Here is a 19,151-nt window from a genome sequence, read left to right as displayed (position 1 = left end):
GACCGATATAAGTCAGTATGTAAAATGTTTCATAGAAAAGACCCTCAACGCCCTATACCATAGTTTTACCATCAAAGCACGAACGCGATTTTTTATATCCAGAGGCATCTATTATGCAACATAATGCAGCATTAATGCATGCATGCATAATAAATATGCCGACAACCTTCTCGCAGAAGCTGACATTGGTAGTCAGTAAATATACACTTGGTATAGAGTAGTCTTGGACACAGTTCACAAAAGTCATCGTTGATGACTCGCTGCCACCTAACGCAGCTTAGATGAAATAGTTGGCAAATGTCTGTGCTACGAATATCACCATGTTATCAAAATTAGCGTTGCTGTCACTAGTGCTAACCAATTTCTCCTGTTTTTCGGTAAGTGTTTCGAATACTCTAGTCACGCATCGTACCATTACTCGTTCTAAGACAACCGCCGGAAGCTGGCAAACAGTAACCTCACAAGTGAATTATATCAATCGCGATGACCGAAGGCCACACACGCTGACAAAACGTGCCAACTCTCCATCGTCTTCGAAAGGTCGCTCGCCTTTAACCGAATTTATGATGCGTATATTGGACACCCTACAGTTGATTCCCATAAAAAAGACAAAAAGAATGACCAATCTCACTGGTCAGACACAGGAGACTACGAGGATGGAGCCTGACTCGTCTACACCAACAAAGGTTGAAGCTATTTCAGTGTCAGCGTGATAACATTGCTTGCTTTATCAGCGTAACCGAATTTCGCGTGAATTCGTTAGTTTTCAGCAGCTAACAACATTTCATTTCCTTACCAGTCGTCAGACAAACTTGCTGCCAAATGTCCTAATATGAGGTAGTGTCAGCGCTTTGCTTTATTTTAGTGCAAAAATTGGTGTAAGTTCCGCTTCAAACTCTATAGTCCCGAATTTTGCCACTTTTTATAGATTAAATAATTAGTTAGTTTTACATATCATTTAATAATAGAAACGGATGCATGTCCTCACATACAAAGAATAACAACTTTTAGTTGATTCACTAGTATTTCACTCAACGGGTATCCATTCTTGTAGAATACAGCTAAATAATTAGATACAACGATGCAATTTTGAATTCAATGCTATTGAATCATTTAAATACGACCCAAAAATATGATATTTTCTATTTTGATTTTGAAATTTTGTATAGAGAAGGGCAAATATATTCAAATTTGTTGGTCTAGTTAATGATCGTTTGAACTTACTTCGATTATAACGATTATAAATGAATGTTTCTTTCTATTGACTTATTCCTGTGGTTACAGTGAAGTTTCTAAATATATGAAACATATCGTTTCAAGAAAATTATCATATTTTGTCATGCTTACATTTCTAATACACCTTGATTTCTAAGAAATGCTTGAACGTCAAGATCAGGTGTAATCTCGAAAAAAAAATTGGAAAATAACGCCCAAAGTCGGAAATTAAGACCGGAAAAACCGAAAAAAAAACATATTAGCTATGTAATTATTATTGACGAGTAGTAGGCTGTGGCAATCTTACTCGTCAAATATGTATACATATATGTATGTACAGGGTTGTTACGGTCACGCGGATTTCGCGGTTTTCGCGGATTTCGCGATTTTCGCGTATTTGGCGCGGTTTCTGCTAAGATTTTGATGCTATGGCGCGGATTTCGCGCGAATTTCAAAAAACCTTGATAAAACTAAAATTTACTAGAAGGCGGTTCTAGCCAATGTTTTCTTCAGTGGACAAAATTTCGATTTTATGCTTTTCGATCTCGAGTGATACAAGTTGCTATTTCAGCATTTTGCACTCAAGGATATTGATGTCAGATGGAAGATATCGTCTCAGTGATAATACATTCAATAATGCAAAGAACGTAATAAATGGAATGCGATTCTTCAATAATATGGTAACAAATTTTGTGTATGATAAAAATCGCATTCTTAAAGCCAAATTTGCACGACAGGCTTACGAAGCGAAGTCTGACAAGAAAAAAAACGAAGAAGTTCTGGGATTCTATCCGTGGTGATAAAAAATTGTTCTAATAGTTTGTTGGTTCTACTATCCAACATTTTCAATTGTTATTTGCGCTCTGGAATTTTTCTTGAAATATGGAAGAAATCCTATGTGAACAAGGGTATAGTATCCATCTACCGTAGAATTGCTGCTTTGTGCACTGTATTGAAGCTGTTTGAAATTATAGTTCTGGATTTTATAACACATAGTTGCTCTGACTACATATTTGAGACTCAACATGGATGCTTGCCAAAGCCTTCAATTTCCACAAATTTAGTAGCCTGCACTCCCTTCATCATACGTTCTTTACAAGCACGACTACAAGTAGTTTCTATATACACCGATTTTGCTGTTTCGTTCGACAAAATCAATCATCACAAACGATCTCCAAGTTAAGTAGACTGGGATTAAACGGATTATTTTTGAATTCGATCATATCTAACTAGTCATGGAATGATATTGAAAATAGGAGCCTGTACAACCTCACCATTTGCTGTTACCTCTGGAGTTCCTCAAGGAAGTCACCTTGGACAGTTATTAATTTTATTGTATCTCAACGATCCAAATTTTTCGATCAAGTGTATGACACTATCGTTTACCGATGACTTTCATATTTCATATTTCAAAATGGTTTTAAATGCTACTAAATCCTCCGTCATCTCTTTTAGTAACAAAAAGTCTGTATTCAAGTCCGACTATAATATTTCACAAACTGTTCTCGAACGTGCATCGTTTGTTGAGGACCCGGGTGTTCTTCTGGAATCAAAGTTAAATTTTAAGGAGCACATAGAGCTTACTATGTTCTAAACCTCTAAGCTATTAGGATTCATTATTCGCGTTACTAAAAAAAATCTCTGATGTACATTGCTTGTAAGCTCCGTACTGCGCTTTAGTTCACTCAACTGGAATATGCTGCGGTTATCTGGTCACCTTATTACCAAAACGATATCCAACGCATTGAAGCGAATTTGTCCGATTAGCTCTCCGACGTCTTCCATGGAGATATCCTTTGAACTTACCGAGTTACCATAACCGCTGCAAACTGATTGGGTTCGATTTATTTGTCCATCGAAATGTTTGTAAGGCTAGTTTTGTGGCAGACCTACTTAATCGCAGATCGATTACTCCGAGTAAATGCAATTGTTACAATTTGTCATCCGATGTCGTAATCTTCGATCCTATTTTTTTCAGATTCCCTATGTTGGAACTAATTATGGATATAACGAATTGCTAGCATGTGCCGCATATTTAAAAAAAATGTTTCAATTCTTTCGACTTTCATTTATCACGTAATATTATCAAGAATTCGTTTCTTATGTTACTGTATCATTAGATTTAGTTACTATAGAAACACTAGATTTAAGGAAATGTATCATTTGGATGATTTTAATCTATTAATGCAAAAGATGAGGAGGTTTATGCCTGCTGGAGAACAAGTTTGACTGAAACTAATTCCAGTGGGCTTTTCCCTGATCCAAATAAAAGAGCAAAAGATAAGGAGGAAAAGAAAGACATTTAGAGTAAAATCTGACAACAGAAGAAGGCGATATTATACTTGAAACTGAAAGTAAAAAGAGTAAATCAGATTATCCTGATGTGGTCTACCTTAAAATTGTTATCAAGAAGGAAATGGCCGAGCAAGATGTTGAACCAAAAAAAATGTCTTCGCTGAAATCTGTTTAACTTCTTTCAATATCCCAATTGTAAGCATTTTTATTTTTTATTATTTAACTAAGCATCGAAAAAGCTGTAGAATAAAAATGGGATTTTCATGGGATTTCTTGAAGTGACGTGTTGTATGCGGACTTATTTATTGCGTTCATATAACAAACTTATGCAGATTTTTAAATTATATTTAAGTGAATTTTCAAGTTCTGAGGAAATTATCACCTGCATAAAAATGGTTGTATAACGCTTCACTCGAACATCGCGCGTTTCAGTTTCATAACTTATTTGGGGGAATGGGGTTTGTCTACGAGGGAGGTTTCTTCCAAAGTCTACGTAGTCTCAAATTTTATGGCATCACTTTTTAAAAAAAAAAATTTACGCTACAAAATATATGAAATTTATAGTTAACTCAAGTCCACATGATACGATACATAAGATAAATTCGTAATTAAAAAATAACTGATTTTTACAAGAAGGATATTACAATATTTCAGAACGCATCAAGTATGTGTTAGATCTACTGTTAAAAAGAGTAATTTTTGACTTTCGAATATCTCGATCTCAGAAGACATAAATTTAAACGATTTTTCGGTGTGTAGAGACAGAGCTCGATTTCAAACATATTCTAATTTGTGAATTAGTTCCACTAAACTTGAACTTGAAAATGGGAATCGCTCCCAACTTGAAGATGGGAATCGCTGTACATATAGGTTTGTAATATTCGATTGATCTTATTTTTAGGATAAAAATGTTACAAGGAATTATCTTCAAACTTGATTTTAAGTGACTTAAAATACAGATAAAAATATTTTGTGAATTTACATCTATTTTCATGCACATATTTAGAGCAGGTAATTAAACATAAATTTACTTTACAATTCTGTAGGTTTTAATAGAATTTAATTGCAAACTAAGCGTTAATTGAAAGATACAGTTATATTCATTGGAAATTCAATGCAATCCAATTTAGTTTTGCATCGATGAAGGTTTTCAATGAAAATCTCGATTCAACCCATGTCTATTACATGTTACTATTGATTTACATGTCGTGTAAATTTCATTATTTCTTTCTGTGCAGTGTTGGGAAAATCAAAATCAGAAAAAGTGTGCAGTGGTGAAAAAATCACTTCTAGAGATTTTCTAAAAAAAATCAGTAACTGAAAAACTCTCTTCCGATAGTTTCATTCATGAAACGAGCATCCACAAAACTTTGAACCTCGAATTCACAAGTGATTTTTTGTATCAGCGAAACTTGAAAACCAATTTTCGCCCACAGAAATATCGCTAAAGAAATAATCGAAAGGGAGGAGAGTCTCCGATGATATTTAGATGCAGAATTTGCACTACGCTTCAGTTCGACGCCGAAGTGATTCCTGCAAGATTTCTTATCAATAAAAAAAACCTCTGCTGAATAAATTCGCAACTGAACCGCAGTTGAGAAATAATGACTGTGATATTCTCGATGCTCGTAGGATGGTCAATATGAACATTCCAAACAGTGATTATACGAACGAAAGGCTGCTTTAATTCCAGCTGGCATATTACATTGCACTATTCAGATTAAACCTAATAAAACGCTATTTAGCATGAATTTGATTCATAGAAGTAACAGGAGTGCAGCATTGTCAGCATGTCTCGAACACACAGTAGGCGCAGTATTTGAATGGCGTGTTTGAATTGGCATCGCGGTAGTCTGCGCTCCTGTTGCTTCTGCGTACGTTATTTGAGCTAAATTTGCTTACACTTTTTAATCAGCTGCATAACATGATTTGTGATTGTTTTATTAATATTTTTATTATCATTCTAACAATTATGATTTACAGCACTAGTGCCGAATAAATATCAAATGCATCAGCATTTTTGATTCACTTATTAAGCACCCTACGCACACTGAACATTTCCAGAAAAGTTTAGTTTTCGTTCATCAGCGAATTTATTGATCATGTATTCGGCAAAGGGTTGATGATGATGATGGTCCCACCTCATACCCCTACAAAGGTGTGAGCAGAACGAGTTATCTAAATGATAAGTAATCTTTTTGCACATATCTTAACCAGTAAACAAAATAAAACGATCTGATTAATCTAGCAGGTATAGATTCTTCTTCAAAAAAACGACTGACCACAAAATAACATTCAAATATTTCGGATTTACTATCCAGGGTTAATCAAGAAAATTTCAAACCCGGGAAGATCCTTGATCACATCAGGAATCGAATGAGACATAACGGTTATGAAAATTCAATTCCCAAAAATCTTCTGTTCGAGAATCATATCAGATATATTCAGTATGCGAACTTTTTTCTTATATATCATCGAGCAGAACGTTCGCTAGTGAACTTTTCACAACTGATTTTTTCCATTTGAAATCCGTTTTTAGCGAGAATCGCGTTCCCAAACAATCAGTACTGAACTTGTGCTGTACTGTTTCTGATCGATAACTTTTTTGACTAAAAACCACTTGTGACAACATTTTAGTCGCGATATTCGAAATTTTGATTTTTTTCCAACACTGTTTATGATGCTCAATTTTGAGTAATCCAAATTCGCAACGAAAAAATCCACTTTGGATGATTGTTCTTCTAATTGAACACTAGATGTGATGAAACACAACTTTAAAGGTCGATTAAATAGAACTCTAGTATAACCCCTGTGATCCTATTCTGCACGAAAACTGCAGAATGCCGCCCTTATCATCAATCATACCACATGTTTTAAAGAGCTACATATTATCATCAATTGAAAGTAATTGGTATGAACGAGTCTACAAAAGTCTAAAAAGGTCAACAGAAGGTTAAAAATGCCAAATTTCGGTCTACGTGGTTTATGAAGGAACCCTTGTAAAAGAAGTTTTTTGTATGGTCCACAGCTAACAAGACCAGGATTGAAATATTCTTAAAAGCAGTTTTGAAAACTTCGATTATATGAATCAAACATCGAAGTTGGTGAAAATCGATTCAGTCATTTCAGGAAAACTGATGAAAGTGACCTGGTGACTGGTGACCACTACTTTTGCTGCTTTTGAAACCGAGAATTGGCCATAAACCAATAAAATCTGCATACTAGAAGAATTTACTGACTATTTTTAGAGAATTGGTTCCATTTTGCATACACACATATTAGAAGCATTCCGAAAAATTGAATTTTTTCATCAATCTCCCTCCAATTACGTAACTGGAAGTTGAATTTAAAAATTAAACAAAAATTAAATTCTACAACAACTTATGGGCCTAAAACACCTTTAAAAAATAAGATCTTTAAAAAAATTTAGTGCAAATTCGTTTCATTTTTTATGTATACCATCCTCTACTCCCGGAATCAGGTGTCGGATCAGCTAGGAAACTATAAGATTATTCATCATATTCAGGCAGAAACATCGTTTTGGTGGTTTTCAGTCTCATTACTGATTTTAGTTTGTTGCTAACTATAGTACGCGTACCTTGTTGCGCATTGGTTGTAGATGATGTTTACGTTGATATAAGTGTTTAATTGTTGATAAGCTCTGTTTCAGAAAGTCTTAGGTTGTTTGGAGCATGTGTAGAAGAAGTACCTCAGTCCTTTAGTATGCGTGACTTCTGGTCCTGTTTCTCGCGAGGCTTGCCATAGATACCGAAAATAGTGACGTGTAGCCAGTTGATGGTCATACAGGACAACCGATTTACATGGAATCCTTACGCCCTAACCGTAAGTCACATGAGAAGGTATGGTTTTAATAGTTTTCAAGTTCGTTGGAAAGAAATCAATTCGCATCTATTCAACGATTTTCTTCAATTGGCCGATCTGCTTTACACGCCGTTTGTACCAAATAATAGTTTTTATCGATTTTCATAAGCCACAGCTTTACATTAAAGGAAAATGCACTCAATCTTGTTAACACAGAACAAAATCATTAATTCGGCCCATTTGAGGACCAACGTTGTGCACAAAGAACTGTTCTATATTATCTTCTGATGAAATAGGTGGACATACAGCAGAAAAATCAATGAAGATATTCTGATTGTTGTATACGAGGTCTGTTCAAAAAGTTTCCGGAATTTTTTAATTGCGCGCGTCTGGAGAGTCCGGTGGTCAAATTTTTTTTTATTGTGTTGGTACATATGTCCCTAATGTATGGTGAAATTTTAAGCTGTATTCATTGTTTACATTCTGTCTTGTAGCGGTTGGTGTAGACGTGTTTTTATGAGCTCGGCGATTTTTCTTAGTTTAAACAATGGAAGAATTGAAGAATTTGTATTAAATTTTGCGTGAAAAATTAAATAAAGTGTAACCAAGTGTGCGAAATGTTACAGAGAACCTAGGGTGAGTCTGCTATGAAAAAAACAAGTGTATACGAGTGGTATAAGCGTTTCCAAGATGGCCGCGAAGACGTTGAAGACGACGAACGCTCCGGTCGACCCAGTACGTCAATAATCGATGAAAATGTGGGAAAAGTAGAAAAAATGATTATGGATGATCGCCGAATCACTATTAGAGAAGTTGCTGATGAAGTTGGCATATTAGTTGGCTCATGCCATCATATTTTTTCAAATGTTTTGGGCATGAAACGAGTGGCAGCAAAATTCGTTCCAAAACTGCTGAATTTTGATCAAAAAAACAAACGCATTACCATCGCTCAGGAGCTGTTAAACGATGTCAACGACGATCCAAATTTACTTGAAAGGGTCATAACTGGTGATGAAACATGGGTGTACGGTGATGATGTCGAAACAAAAGCACAATCGTCCACGTGGAAGCACTCAACGTCACCAAGACAAAAATCGCCGAGCTCAAAAACACGTCTACACCAACCGCTACAAGACAGAATGTGAACAATGAATACAGCTGAAAATTTCACCATACATTAGGGACATATGTACCAACACAATAAAAAAAATTTGACCACCGGACTCTCCAGACGCGCGCAATTAAAAAATTCCGGGAACTTTTTGAACAGACCTCGTATATGATCTCGTTAGCTCCACCTTATTGTGTGCAAACGTGTAATGACTTGAATATTCAATTCAATTACTCTCATGCAGCTCAACATAAGCATCAGTATTAATTCAAGTAGCACTGGGTTCAGTTCTCCAAGAATTCTGAATAAAACTTATATTACCTTCCAATGCGTTGATTGCAAGACTTGTTTTAATTCGAACAGAAACCCTCAATTTTTTTTAATGAAAAAGATTAATACGATAGATATGCGAGTTTACTCAGGAATGCACACTTTCACCTTTCTTTATAGAAATGTTTAAGTTTTAAGATCGATTAGCTGTCATATCCGGTTCCGAAGATACTCACTTTTTTTCTTACCGCTCAAGTTTCTCGGAATTGGCTGAGCCAATTTCAACAAGCTTCGGCTCGTTTGAAAATTACTTTTGAGTCGTTGATCAAGTTCAAAGATTAAATGGTTGTCACTTCCTGTTTCGGAGATATAATGGTATAAATGGCGTAACCGACATTTACATGATCTTATTCGGTTCTTCCAAAACAAATGTATTTATCCGGTTTTTGCATTCAAAGTTTTTACTAATTGCCGTTGTGGGAACGCAGCTTTGATCAAGTTTCCCTTAACAAACAAACAAACCATACTTCGTCCACAGCGACAGTCTGTAAAAACTTTGAATGCAAAAATCTGATAAATACATTTGTTTTGGAAGAACCGGTTAAGTTTTTGTCCGGTTTTTGCATTCAAAGTTATTTTGTCCGGTTTTTGCAGAAAAAATGTTTTTAAACGATTCTTGCATTGCAAAATCTATGTCTGGTTTTTGCTCTCAATGTTTTTATCCGATTTTTGCATTTAAAAATACTTAAACGGATTTTCCAAACTAAGTTGCACTTATCCGATTTTTGCTTTCAGCCGTTCAATTGTTCTTAATGAAATTGGAACACCTCATCAATAACGAAATAAGATATAACAGCTAATTTTGATGATAAACAGATATTATACAATGCCTTGATCCCTTCGATGAAATATCAAGAAAATATCAATTATCGCTATGACAGTACAGAAACATCAAGACAAGATATGGTTGTATAATTTGTTATTATTTTGATCTTTGTTTGCTTTTTACATCTACCCGGGTAAGCAAGAAACGTACTTACTGCTCCAAAAATACCACTTTGTTTTATTTTTCTACTTCACTTTATCAGCAAACATACGAGTAGCAACCTCTAGAGCTACCTACTGAAAAATTGTAGTGTTCGAAAGTTGTTGTGTAGTAAAGTCTCTGCTTTTGACAGGAATGTGATCCACATGTAGCATTTACTACCGAAATTCAAGCTTGCTACATTTTATTCATACCACCCAGTAAGTGTATCTGGGATATTTGGGGCTCAAACTCAGGTTAAATAACTAAAGTGAGTAGCTTCTGCGGAATTATTACCAGTAATTACAGAACCATTTGCCTTTCGGGGCAGACAGATTTTCTATGTATATATTTTGTTCCATACTTTAACTTCTCTGAGAAAAAAGTAAACACAAAGGAAAATAAACAATCTGGAAAGAATTATTCAATGTACTCAAAAGCTTACTCATCAAGTCTATAGAATTGATAAAAAAAAACCCGAATCATATTTCAAGTAGCTTTACACTGTCATTGCATAATCATCCTCACTGATCCATTACAAACAAATGCTACCAAAGCATTATCAGCATTAGCGCAACATGTTCAGCACAGTGCCCTAACATCTATGGAAATTCATGATTACGATTGTACTACTTCAACTACAAAATATGTCCCAAAGATTGCAACTCATATTATATGTTTTCCTTTTTTATGCTATTAGTCAAAGAATTCATAAAGCCTAAGTAGAATTACACATACCGCTGCGCAATGGTTTGTATTAACTTAATAACCAGCTTTTCGCGCAATAGATGCCTATGGCCAGATTGTAATTGATATAAAAAAACGTAAAATAATTATTATTTTTTGACACGCAGTTCTCACTATTCGGCGACGGTGACCAACAGCCGTTAATGCAATCTTCACTCGAACAAACACTGGATATTGAAGAGCCACCACCAGCAACGGTAGTTCAGGAGAAATCATACTTCCCGGAAAATGATTGTGACGAGTCTCACCATACTGACAGCAACGGTAACTCACAAGAGGAACCTGACGAGAAAATCTACGACCTTCTATTGAAAGTTCTTCAGGTTTTCGACGATCAAGCTCAGAGAGATTCGGATCGGGCGCGCCGGCTGCAGGATCGTCGTCTTCTCAGTGCAACTGACACTGAACATTCGATCGATAATAGTGATGAACTAGTGATATGAAGGATCCTGAGGAAATCGTTAGAGTTTTTACAGAATTAAAAGTCATCTTCATTTCGATTATTAAAATATTTTGTCTACCACAGCCGTGCTACCTTTTTTCAATAGCTGGAATAAGTTTCCTTTCTAAGTGCTTTGAATAGGACTTCAATTAGACCAATGTTATAAATGATTATGTAGAATAAAGTATAACCTGGCGGATGACAGAATGTTTAACATCCAGTATATTATTTTCATCAGCATCTAATTTTATTTCAAAAAATTCACTTTGATGTAAATCAAATTACTTTCTGATAAATTTAACCTAATATTTGATCACGTATCAAATTTTGCATTGTTGGATTTTTTTAATAGTTTATTAAATTGTTTTTTTTTTTTTTTCCATAAATACGTTTATTTCTTAAGGCAGTTTACATAAGTTTTTCTTCGCCGTAGCATCACTTTTACATAACATTCTTATCCTAAATTAATTCTAACATAGTCACAACGTTTTGAATTTATTAAAACATATTCTCTTATAGCTTAAATATCATCTTAGGTAACTCGTCATTAATTATGAAATCTACTCGGAAATATTATTTGAACCAAACGATTAACTTCTATAAATTATAAAATAAGCTGTTATTTTCAGACATTTTGTTGATAATTTCATAAACTGTTTCGAGTTTGTTTGTATCATTACATAATTTTTATTCTAATTTAGCTATTGGTTGAACTCATGGACGCAGCTGGGATCAGAACTAAGTCTTAAAAGGGGCCTTTATTAAATTGAAACTCCAATTTAAATATTAAATTGTTTCTTCCGTATTATCTAGCCTCGTCTTTTAGAAGATAAGTATAAATAATCCGGAACTGATAATATGGAACCGCGGATTCTGGGTGGTCAGCGAAATGATTTAGGTGGACAATGATCAATCTCAGAAGACATAAATTTCCACAATTTTTTTTATTTGGGCAGTGTTATGCAATAAATTCGAGAAGATCTTACATACAAGGCTCGTACAGAAAAACTTCAGTTCCGACACTCTTAATACGCATCTAGATTAGAATACTAAATGGCCATTCCCACATGGGGGCTGCCCTGAGGCCAAGGAAGCTTGATCGAATTTCAAATACGTGAGAACAGCTATAATCCAATTCGAATAACAATATTGGTGAATTGTGAATGCATCAAGGTAATCATTACAGTGTGAAACACACACAACAAATTTTGTACGCCTCAACAGAGTATTCTGTATCTCATCATAAGTGAAATTCAATACCTATTAAATGCAACTGCTGGTGCGTATATGAGCCGTTCAATTCACTATTAAAAAGAATATATAACACATGACTAAATGTTTTTCAAATTGTATCATAAACTACGGGTCTGGAACATAAACAATTTTTTTATCATTAGCTAGAACAGACTACACTTCGGGTACTTAGGGTTAAACGGGTTGTCATTTTAAGCAGCTTGTCCATTTAAATATAGTTAATGATCGCGTACGTTACTTACTTTGTGCTTTTCGAACTTCATAATGCATTCTTCTTTATACCAAAATAGTCACGTTTGCACCAATCTATAATCCAGAATATTTAATATTTTTTAGATAATTCATTACATTAATGCATAATTGTTGTGAAAGACTAAATTTTAAATTATTAAAAATTACTATTACTGTTACAATCTTAAGCGTGTTTTTTTTTAATCACTTTCTTACCATAATGTTGCCAAAACGTGTTCGTTCTGATTACTACCTGATTTGTTCCATATGAAAAACACTCGCAGCCAGATACTTGAGCATTAAAACCGCTTCGAGTCCTATTTGTAGTTAACTACAAGCTCTGTTGTGTTACTACCAATTTATTTTAAGATCATCAGTTTTCAAGTGAACATCTCGGCGAAAACGGTATTTGAATTTGGTAGGAGCGTACCCGCCCGGGTTGGCGGTTCAATGCATAGAGTACTGGACTTATAAGCCAGGTGTCATATGTTCGAGTCCCGGCCATGGAAGGATTCTTAGTGTCAGTAGGATCGTAATACTAGCCAAATAATGATTCTGTACGCCAATAATCGGCTGCGAAGTATGTTAAATCAGAAAGGCCGAATTCCACAAAAGGAAATCAATACCCAGGACTTTTGGGACGTTCCCTTTTTCTGTGGCTAAATAAAACATTTGATCAGAAAGCAGCCCATTATCCATCTAGACATAGGTTTCGTGATACAAGTGGATGTATTCTCTGTATTTTGTTAGTTTCTATGTAACGACTTTCGCTTACATGTTCGCAGCACTAAATTCAGCTTCATCATTCTGTCCTGTTGCTTTGAGATTGCAAAAAAATACATTCATCATCTATTAAAAATTAATCTTGTGTCGAATTGATCCACAGATTAATAACTTCGTCAGGAGTAAGGGACTGGAGCTCACTAAGAAATTGATAGTATCTATTATCTATCTCCGCACAGGACCAGGACCAACCTAGATGCCGGTTCCTGCTCCCATGCCGTAAAAGGCGGCAATTGTAGGAGCTCTACTCTACACCAGGGGTTCCCAAAGTGGTCGATATAGACCCCTTGGGGTCGATATGTTTTTTTCCGGGGACCGACGTAAACGAAAACTGACTATGGAGGTCGACGAGGTCTAGAAATCGACCCCCTATTGTTTGATATATGTTGTTATATAAAATATTTATTCAAAATAAGGTGTTTTTTTTACCATCCGCAGAAATTGGTCATAATTTTACATCAATATTAAAAAAGCACGAAAATGAATTTTCGAAGGAATTTGTTGATGGGGGTCTGAGGCCTAAGTTAATTTTAGTAAAGGGGTCTATGACCCAAAAAAGTTTGGGAACCCCTGCTCTACACACTTGACTTCATTCGGTATTTTTTGCATCTTTTGACGAGTTTAGAACAGCCGAACTACCGAAAGATGAAATGTTAATTTTACTGAAAAAATCAGCTAACAAGGATGGAGCAGTTGACATCGGTAAACCAATTTATGTATGCAGGTCTGATTATCTAGGAATTCTCTGCACAATTTCAGCGAATCCCGATCAGTAACGGAGTAACAACCAGGGGTTGTCGCTCAAGCTCAAGCTTCAACAACTTCTTCAGGAATATTGAATCGTTCTCCACACAGTTTATTCTTCAAGGAAGTGAACAAATAGAAGTCGTTAGGTGCCAATTCAGGACTAAACGGCAGGTGCCCGTCAATTCGACGTTTTGGGTGCTCAAATATTCGGTTGTGTAAGCCGATGCGTGAGAGTATTTCTCGAAAAACTTGTGGTAAACAAATGGTGGTATGCCAATCAAAATTGACGGTCTTACAATTTTCTAAAGTAACAGTAGCGATATGTTGACACCGAAAAAACAAGCCACCATTTTCCTTCAAGTGCTTCGAGCGTGTACAATTTTTGTTGGATTTATTCCTTCTTGGAACATCCATACAGACGACAGCTGTTTAGTTTCGGGTTTATATGAGTAAATCCGTGTTTCGTCACCTGTAGATGTTATACACCAAATTTGAAGCAGCACAATTGAATTTTTCAGCATTATTTTGTACCAATCGATACGAGTCTTTTCCACCGCGAACAAATTTTTTGTACGACTAAAATTTCATGCAAAATAGCGTACCCAATACCCAAGACTTCGTCCATTTCCCGGTTCATCACATGGCGATCTTTCATTATCAGATTTTTTCACAGCATCGATGTTCTATGAAAAAATAGTTTTTTACAGTCGCATAAGATGGTGCTACACTGTCAAAAATCGAACAAAGTTGATCGAAGCACTCTTGTCTTTAAAATCCACGTTGTCAAACTATTCAATCGAAACAATTCAGAAATGATGACGTAATTGACCCATCACTGTTGATTCATCGGTAAGAACAGCACCAGACCAAGCATAATGAAGAAATTTCCTTTTTTAGTTCAAAACAGACAGGAATGATGAAGAAATGAGATTACTTTTAGTTTTAATTGAATGTTAAAAAACGAAAAATACGAACTATTGGCAACGGAACATTATCATTAAACTATTATTGGTCTCTTCGTTCTTCGATGTTTGACGGATATCACTTAATAGTTTTCTGCACGATCTGCTACAAATAAGGCAGTAAAAAGCGATGGTACTTTTGTACTCTGACGGCTAGATGACATCACGATTTAATATTAAATAATAATAAAACAAATTCGAAAATGATTTTTTAATATTAAAAATGAAAATCTTGATGAATTTTACAATAGATTAATAATTCGGTGTAAATATCAACAAATCGTTAAGATACGCTTCAGCAAACTTGGAACCAGTAATATTCTGTTCCATCAAATTTAAAAATAACACAACTTTTAATTTGAATTATTCCCGTCATTCAGAACATCGAGTTCTCTAATAAGGTACTAGACAACGGCATAATATGACATCAAAAACCACTACTGGTCTATTCATATAAATACACTCAACTTAAGTTCAGCGTCCTCGAACTATAATAAAATTTCGTTGATTGTCGCTATCGATGAAATAATACACATAGCGAGAAATTGACCCCGCACTGCCCAAATTCTACAAATCGTCTCTATATGGAGCAATCTGTTCGTGTAGTATTCTACTAAAGTTTTCTATGTATTCTATTTATTTTCCAACTGATACCCGGTATTAGGCGGGTCATTTCCGAAGTGGATCCATACACATGAATACATGAAAACAAAAACTCTTGATTCGACGAAATATAATAGCCAGATCGAGTGCGACGCCATCAGACATTCGCACGCGATCACTCGTCCGGCAAACATCGAACCGATCGCGGTCATAGTCGCAGGTTAATTGCTAGTGAACGGAATAGTCTGTGGTGACACCCGGGAAAAAAATACATCATAGTGCAAAATGGCCAAACTGGGACTGCTGTTCATTGTTATCTTCTGTATTGTCCAGGTACGATTAGAGATATTTAAAACGATTATTCACCTAATCCATGTTACCGACGATTGAGATGATTTAGACATTCTAATAACTGTATAAAGGTGTAGTCGGAATTTATTAGGAGATCACAGAACTCGGTGGAAAGTGATCCTTAAAGTAATTATAATAAATTTTTCGTGAATTTTTTAACGTTTGGCACAGTCTTTGTTCACTGTTTTGAATATTTTGTACGGTCGTGTCATTGTTTTATAAAGCCAAATTGATTCGAAATTCTCACCAAGAATTAGAATGAAACAAAATTTTTAATAAGGTTAACTATCGACACAGAGAAATCAGAGAAACTAACAGAATGTTTCCATTCCTCACATAGTGTGACCAACATTTCTTCATGTGTGTTGATTTTCGGTGCAAAAATTCATAATCCAAAACTAGTAGTAATAGGAGACATAAAGCAGATCCACCACGAAAAGCATTGATTGTGTCAAGTATATTAGGTAGCATTTTAAAAATATAAGTCTATTAAAAAAAAACTAATTTAGCAAACAGTGATCGGCCATAAAGTCCAGCTACAGTTCAAAAGAGTAATAAATTATTTATAATCGATTTCCGGTCTTTCCAAGATGCAAATTCTGTCAAGTGGGTAGTCATTAAGTTGATGCTAAGCTAACGCGAAGTCATTGGTTCGCTTCTTATAATTAAAGAATTGATATAATATTGTTGATGTTTTTAACAAACCTTGGTTTTGACAGAAATCTAAAATTTTCCATGCGTTCGCATTTTAAGTTTAATTAACATTTTATTATTCTGCTTGCTTGCTAGGATAATAACACATTTAATTGAGTTATCTAATCCTGAAAGCAGCTCTCTTATAAAAGAAATTCATCTTACGATGCTAAGAAAAACATTTATGATTTCATATGGTAATTGTTACAATTGTTACACTTAGAAAAAAGTGTGTAAATTTACGTTTCTGTATATGTACTTCAAATAAACGTCGCAATTCACTTAAACTTACATCACAAAGCAAGTAAAATTGTTTCATATCATTAACTTCAAAGCTAATTTAGCTGATGTTGACATCGATGCGGACACAATATTTATTTTTATATTTTAAAAGATGTAATACTCTGACATCACTCAAGAAATTACGGCATGTTTGAATTTACGTGAAATGTAAGATTCAGTTTTTTTTCTAAGAATTTACGCTAAGATTAGCACTAGTGCATGTTCTGAAATACCTCGGGATATATGTACTCAATTTTCGCGGAGGCTTCTGAAGCCACATAGAAAAAAAATTATGAATTATACATGGGACAATTCATAGCAACTTAACTTATCAAATGACACAATATTCCACTCGTACATAATTTTACAGGCTCCGAATGTAGCTCAGTCGATTAACGGTCGTGCTTTGTGATCTAATGTTCCTCGGTTCAAGTCACACTTTTGCTATCGATTTTATTTATTTTTATTCCATTCGAATTCCACACATGTAATTTTCAAATCACACAAATTTAAATATTCTTGAATATAAATTTGTGTGAAATACGATGCTCCATTTATGTGCATCTTATAAAATATAAAATCACTAGATTTTTTCGAGCTGTGCAACTTTACACTAATTGAATTCTAATTGTGCTTTTCAAAGTTCCTCATAATGTCATAATATTTTGTCTAAGTCAGGCTTCCAGTTCCTGAGTTTCAAGGTTTTCCAGTTTCTAAACCGTCACCCATGGCGTTTTTCATTGAAATACACTGAAATACACTGGCATTTTGCTTTTACATTTTAACGGTGTTTCATAGCCATTTTTGCTTGATAGTGCATAACTGAACCATCCCACGTCACCAGTGTTTTTAGTGAATGGGAAAAAGAAAAAAAAATATTCAAAATTTTACTGAAAATGGAACTAATTAGCAGGTCTTGTTAGTTGATAAACAAACAAGCTGAAATCAGCCATATTGGTTCCTGGTTACCGGTTCCAAAAGTAACACAAATACTTATCAAACCTTCTTAATAGAACGTCGTCGATTGAACTCCCTTCGATTTCTCAGAGGTGACAAGACCAATTTTCACAAACTTAGATTCAAATGAAACTCCTTACGGTCCATTAAAAAGCGATTTAATGCTGTCCGTATTCGACCTTCCGTTACCGAAATTACAAAGTGATGTATGTTTAAAATTTCAAACCGCCGCTTAAAGTGACGCACAAAAACATTCGAAACTATTTTGGAGATCTTATTAATTAATGTTCGATTTGCTTGTTTCCATTCAACGGTCAAGAGAAATATTTCGACGATCACCACAATTATGAGAAGAGCAGTATTAGAAACAACATTAGGAAGATTGGAACAGGTTTTGTACTTGCGAACGATTCATAATTTTTCAGAAGCCAATTTCATATATGTTCTACTTACTTGCTTCGTAGTAGAAAATTCTACTATTTCACCCATTAATAGTTTCAATTATTTTTAAAAAACAGGAAAATACTTGATACATCTTCATTCGCTTCTGAACTAATCACCGAATATGAGTGTATAAAATTACTATCGCAAAAGCTAATGTTGAGAAAAGCGGGTGTTTTATAAATGCTAATTTAATTTAAAAAAAAAGGAAAAGCAAACGCAAAAAAAATATCATGACTTAAAACATTTCATTCTAGTATTCATCAACGCGGAAATAATCAGATATTAAAAGTATACTTGAAAATATATATAGATAGTTTTCGATTTCACATATCTTTGCATGAAATATACAAATCATTTTCGGTTTTAAATGTGTAGTAAATTCAGAATGTTTTTACTAATAACCGTTACAATTGGTAATACTCAGGTAACTATAATGCCTTCAACAGTTTCACTTTTTCTGTACCATTTAATTCCACTATTTCACTGTCACGTTATTACACTTTCACAAAGTCACTATACTTTAATGAAGCATAACAAACGTTACAATACAGATACGCGTATTTCGGAATGTTACTTACATCCTTCTTCAGTGTATCAGTTTTATAAGTTTGTTTTACGAAAACTGAATGTCTTACGAAACTGAAATTCGATAGCATATATTGAAACAACTGATCTTTCCAGAAGGAAGGAACCAGCAAATACTACAAAAATCTCACGTGATACTCATTTAATATAGCTTACAATGGTAAATGTGGAACTGTGAAATCTATTCAGTGTAGTACACTGACTGGCACATTCAAAATAATATGTAAACAATAAAGGTGCAAGTTCAATCGAAAAACCGTAATATGCAAAATAAAAAAACATAGAAATGGTTGTATTTGCTATTCTCTTGCATATTGCAATATACTGCAACAA

At 34.6% G+C, this 19,151-nt stretch overlaps 1 protein-coding gene across 2 annotated transcripts; it reads left to right on the top strand.

Moving 5' to 3' along the window:
* The first annotated feature begins 243 nt into the window (after window positions 1-243).
* On the top strand, window positions 244-11,141 carry LOC131432107 (uncharacterized). 2 transcript variants are annotated; one of them, XM_058598196.1, is made up of 2 exons: window positions 244-377; window positions 10,592-11,141. In XM_058598196.1, exons 1-2 carry the CDS (start codon window positions 321-323, stop codon window positions 10,925-10,927), a joined length of 393 nt encoding a protein of 130 aa, XP_058454179.1. In that variant the 5' UTR covers window positions 244-320; the 3' UTR covers window positions 10,928-11,141. The 2 variants fall into 2 exon arrangements, with proteins under 2 accessions (XP_058454179.1, XP_058454177.1); XM_058598194.1 differs by having other exon boundaries at window positions 246-686.
* Window positions 11,142-19,151: the final 8,010 nt, after the last annotated feature.

This window comes from Malaya genurostris, chromosome 2 (assembly GCF_030247185.1).
Source record: "Malaya genurostris strain Urasoe2022 chromosome 2, Malgen_1.1, whole genome shotgun sequence".
NCBI classification, from domain to species: domain Eukaryota; kingdom Metazoa; phylum Arthropoda; class Insecta; order Diptera; family Culicidae; genus Malaya; species Malaya genurostris.
This window is presented reverse-complemented; position numbering and strand designations above follow the sequence as displayed.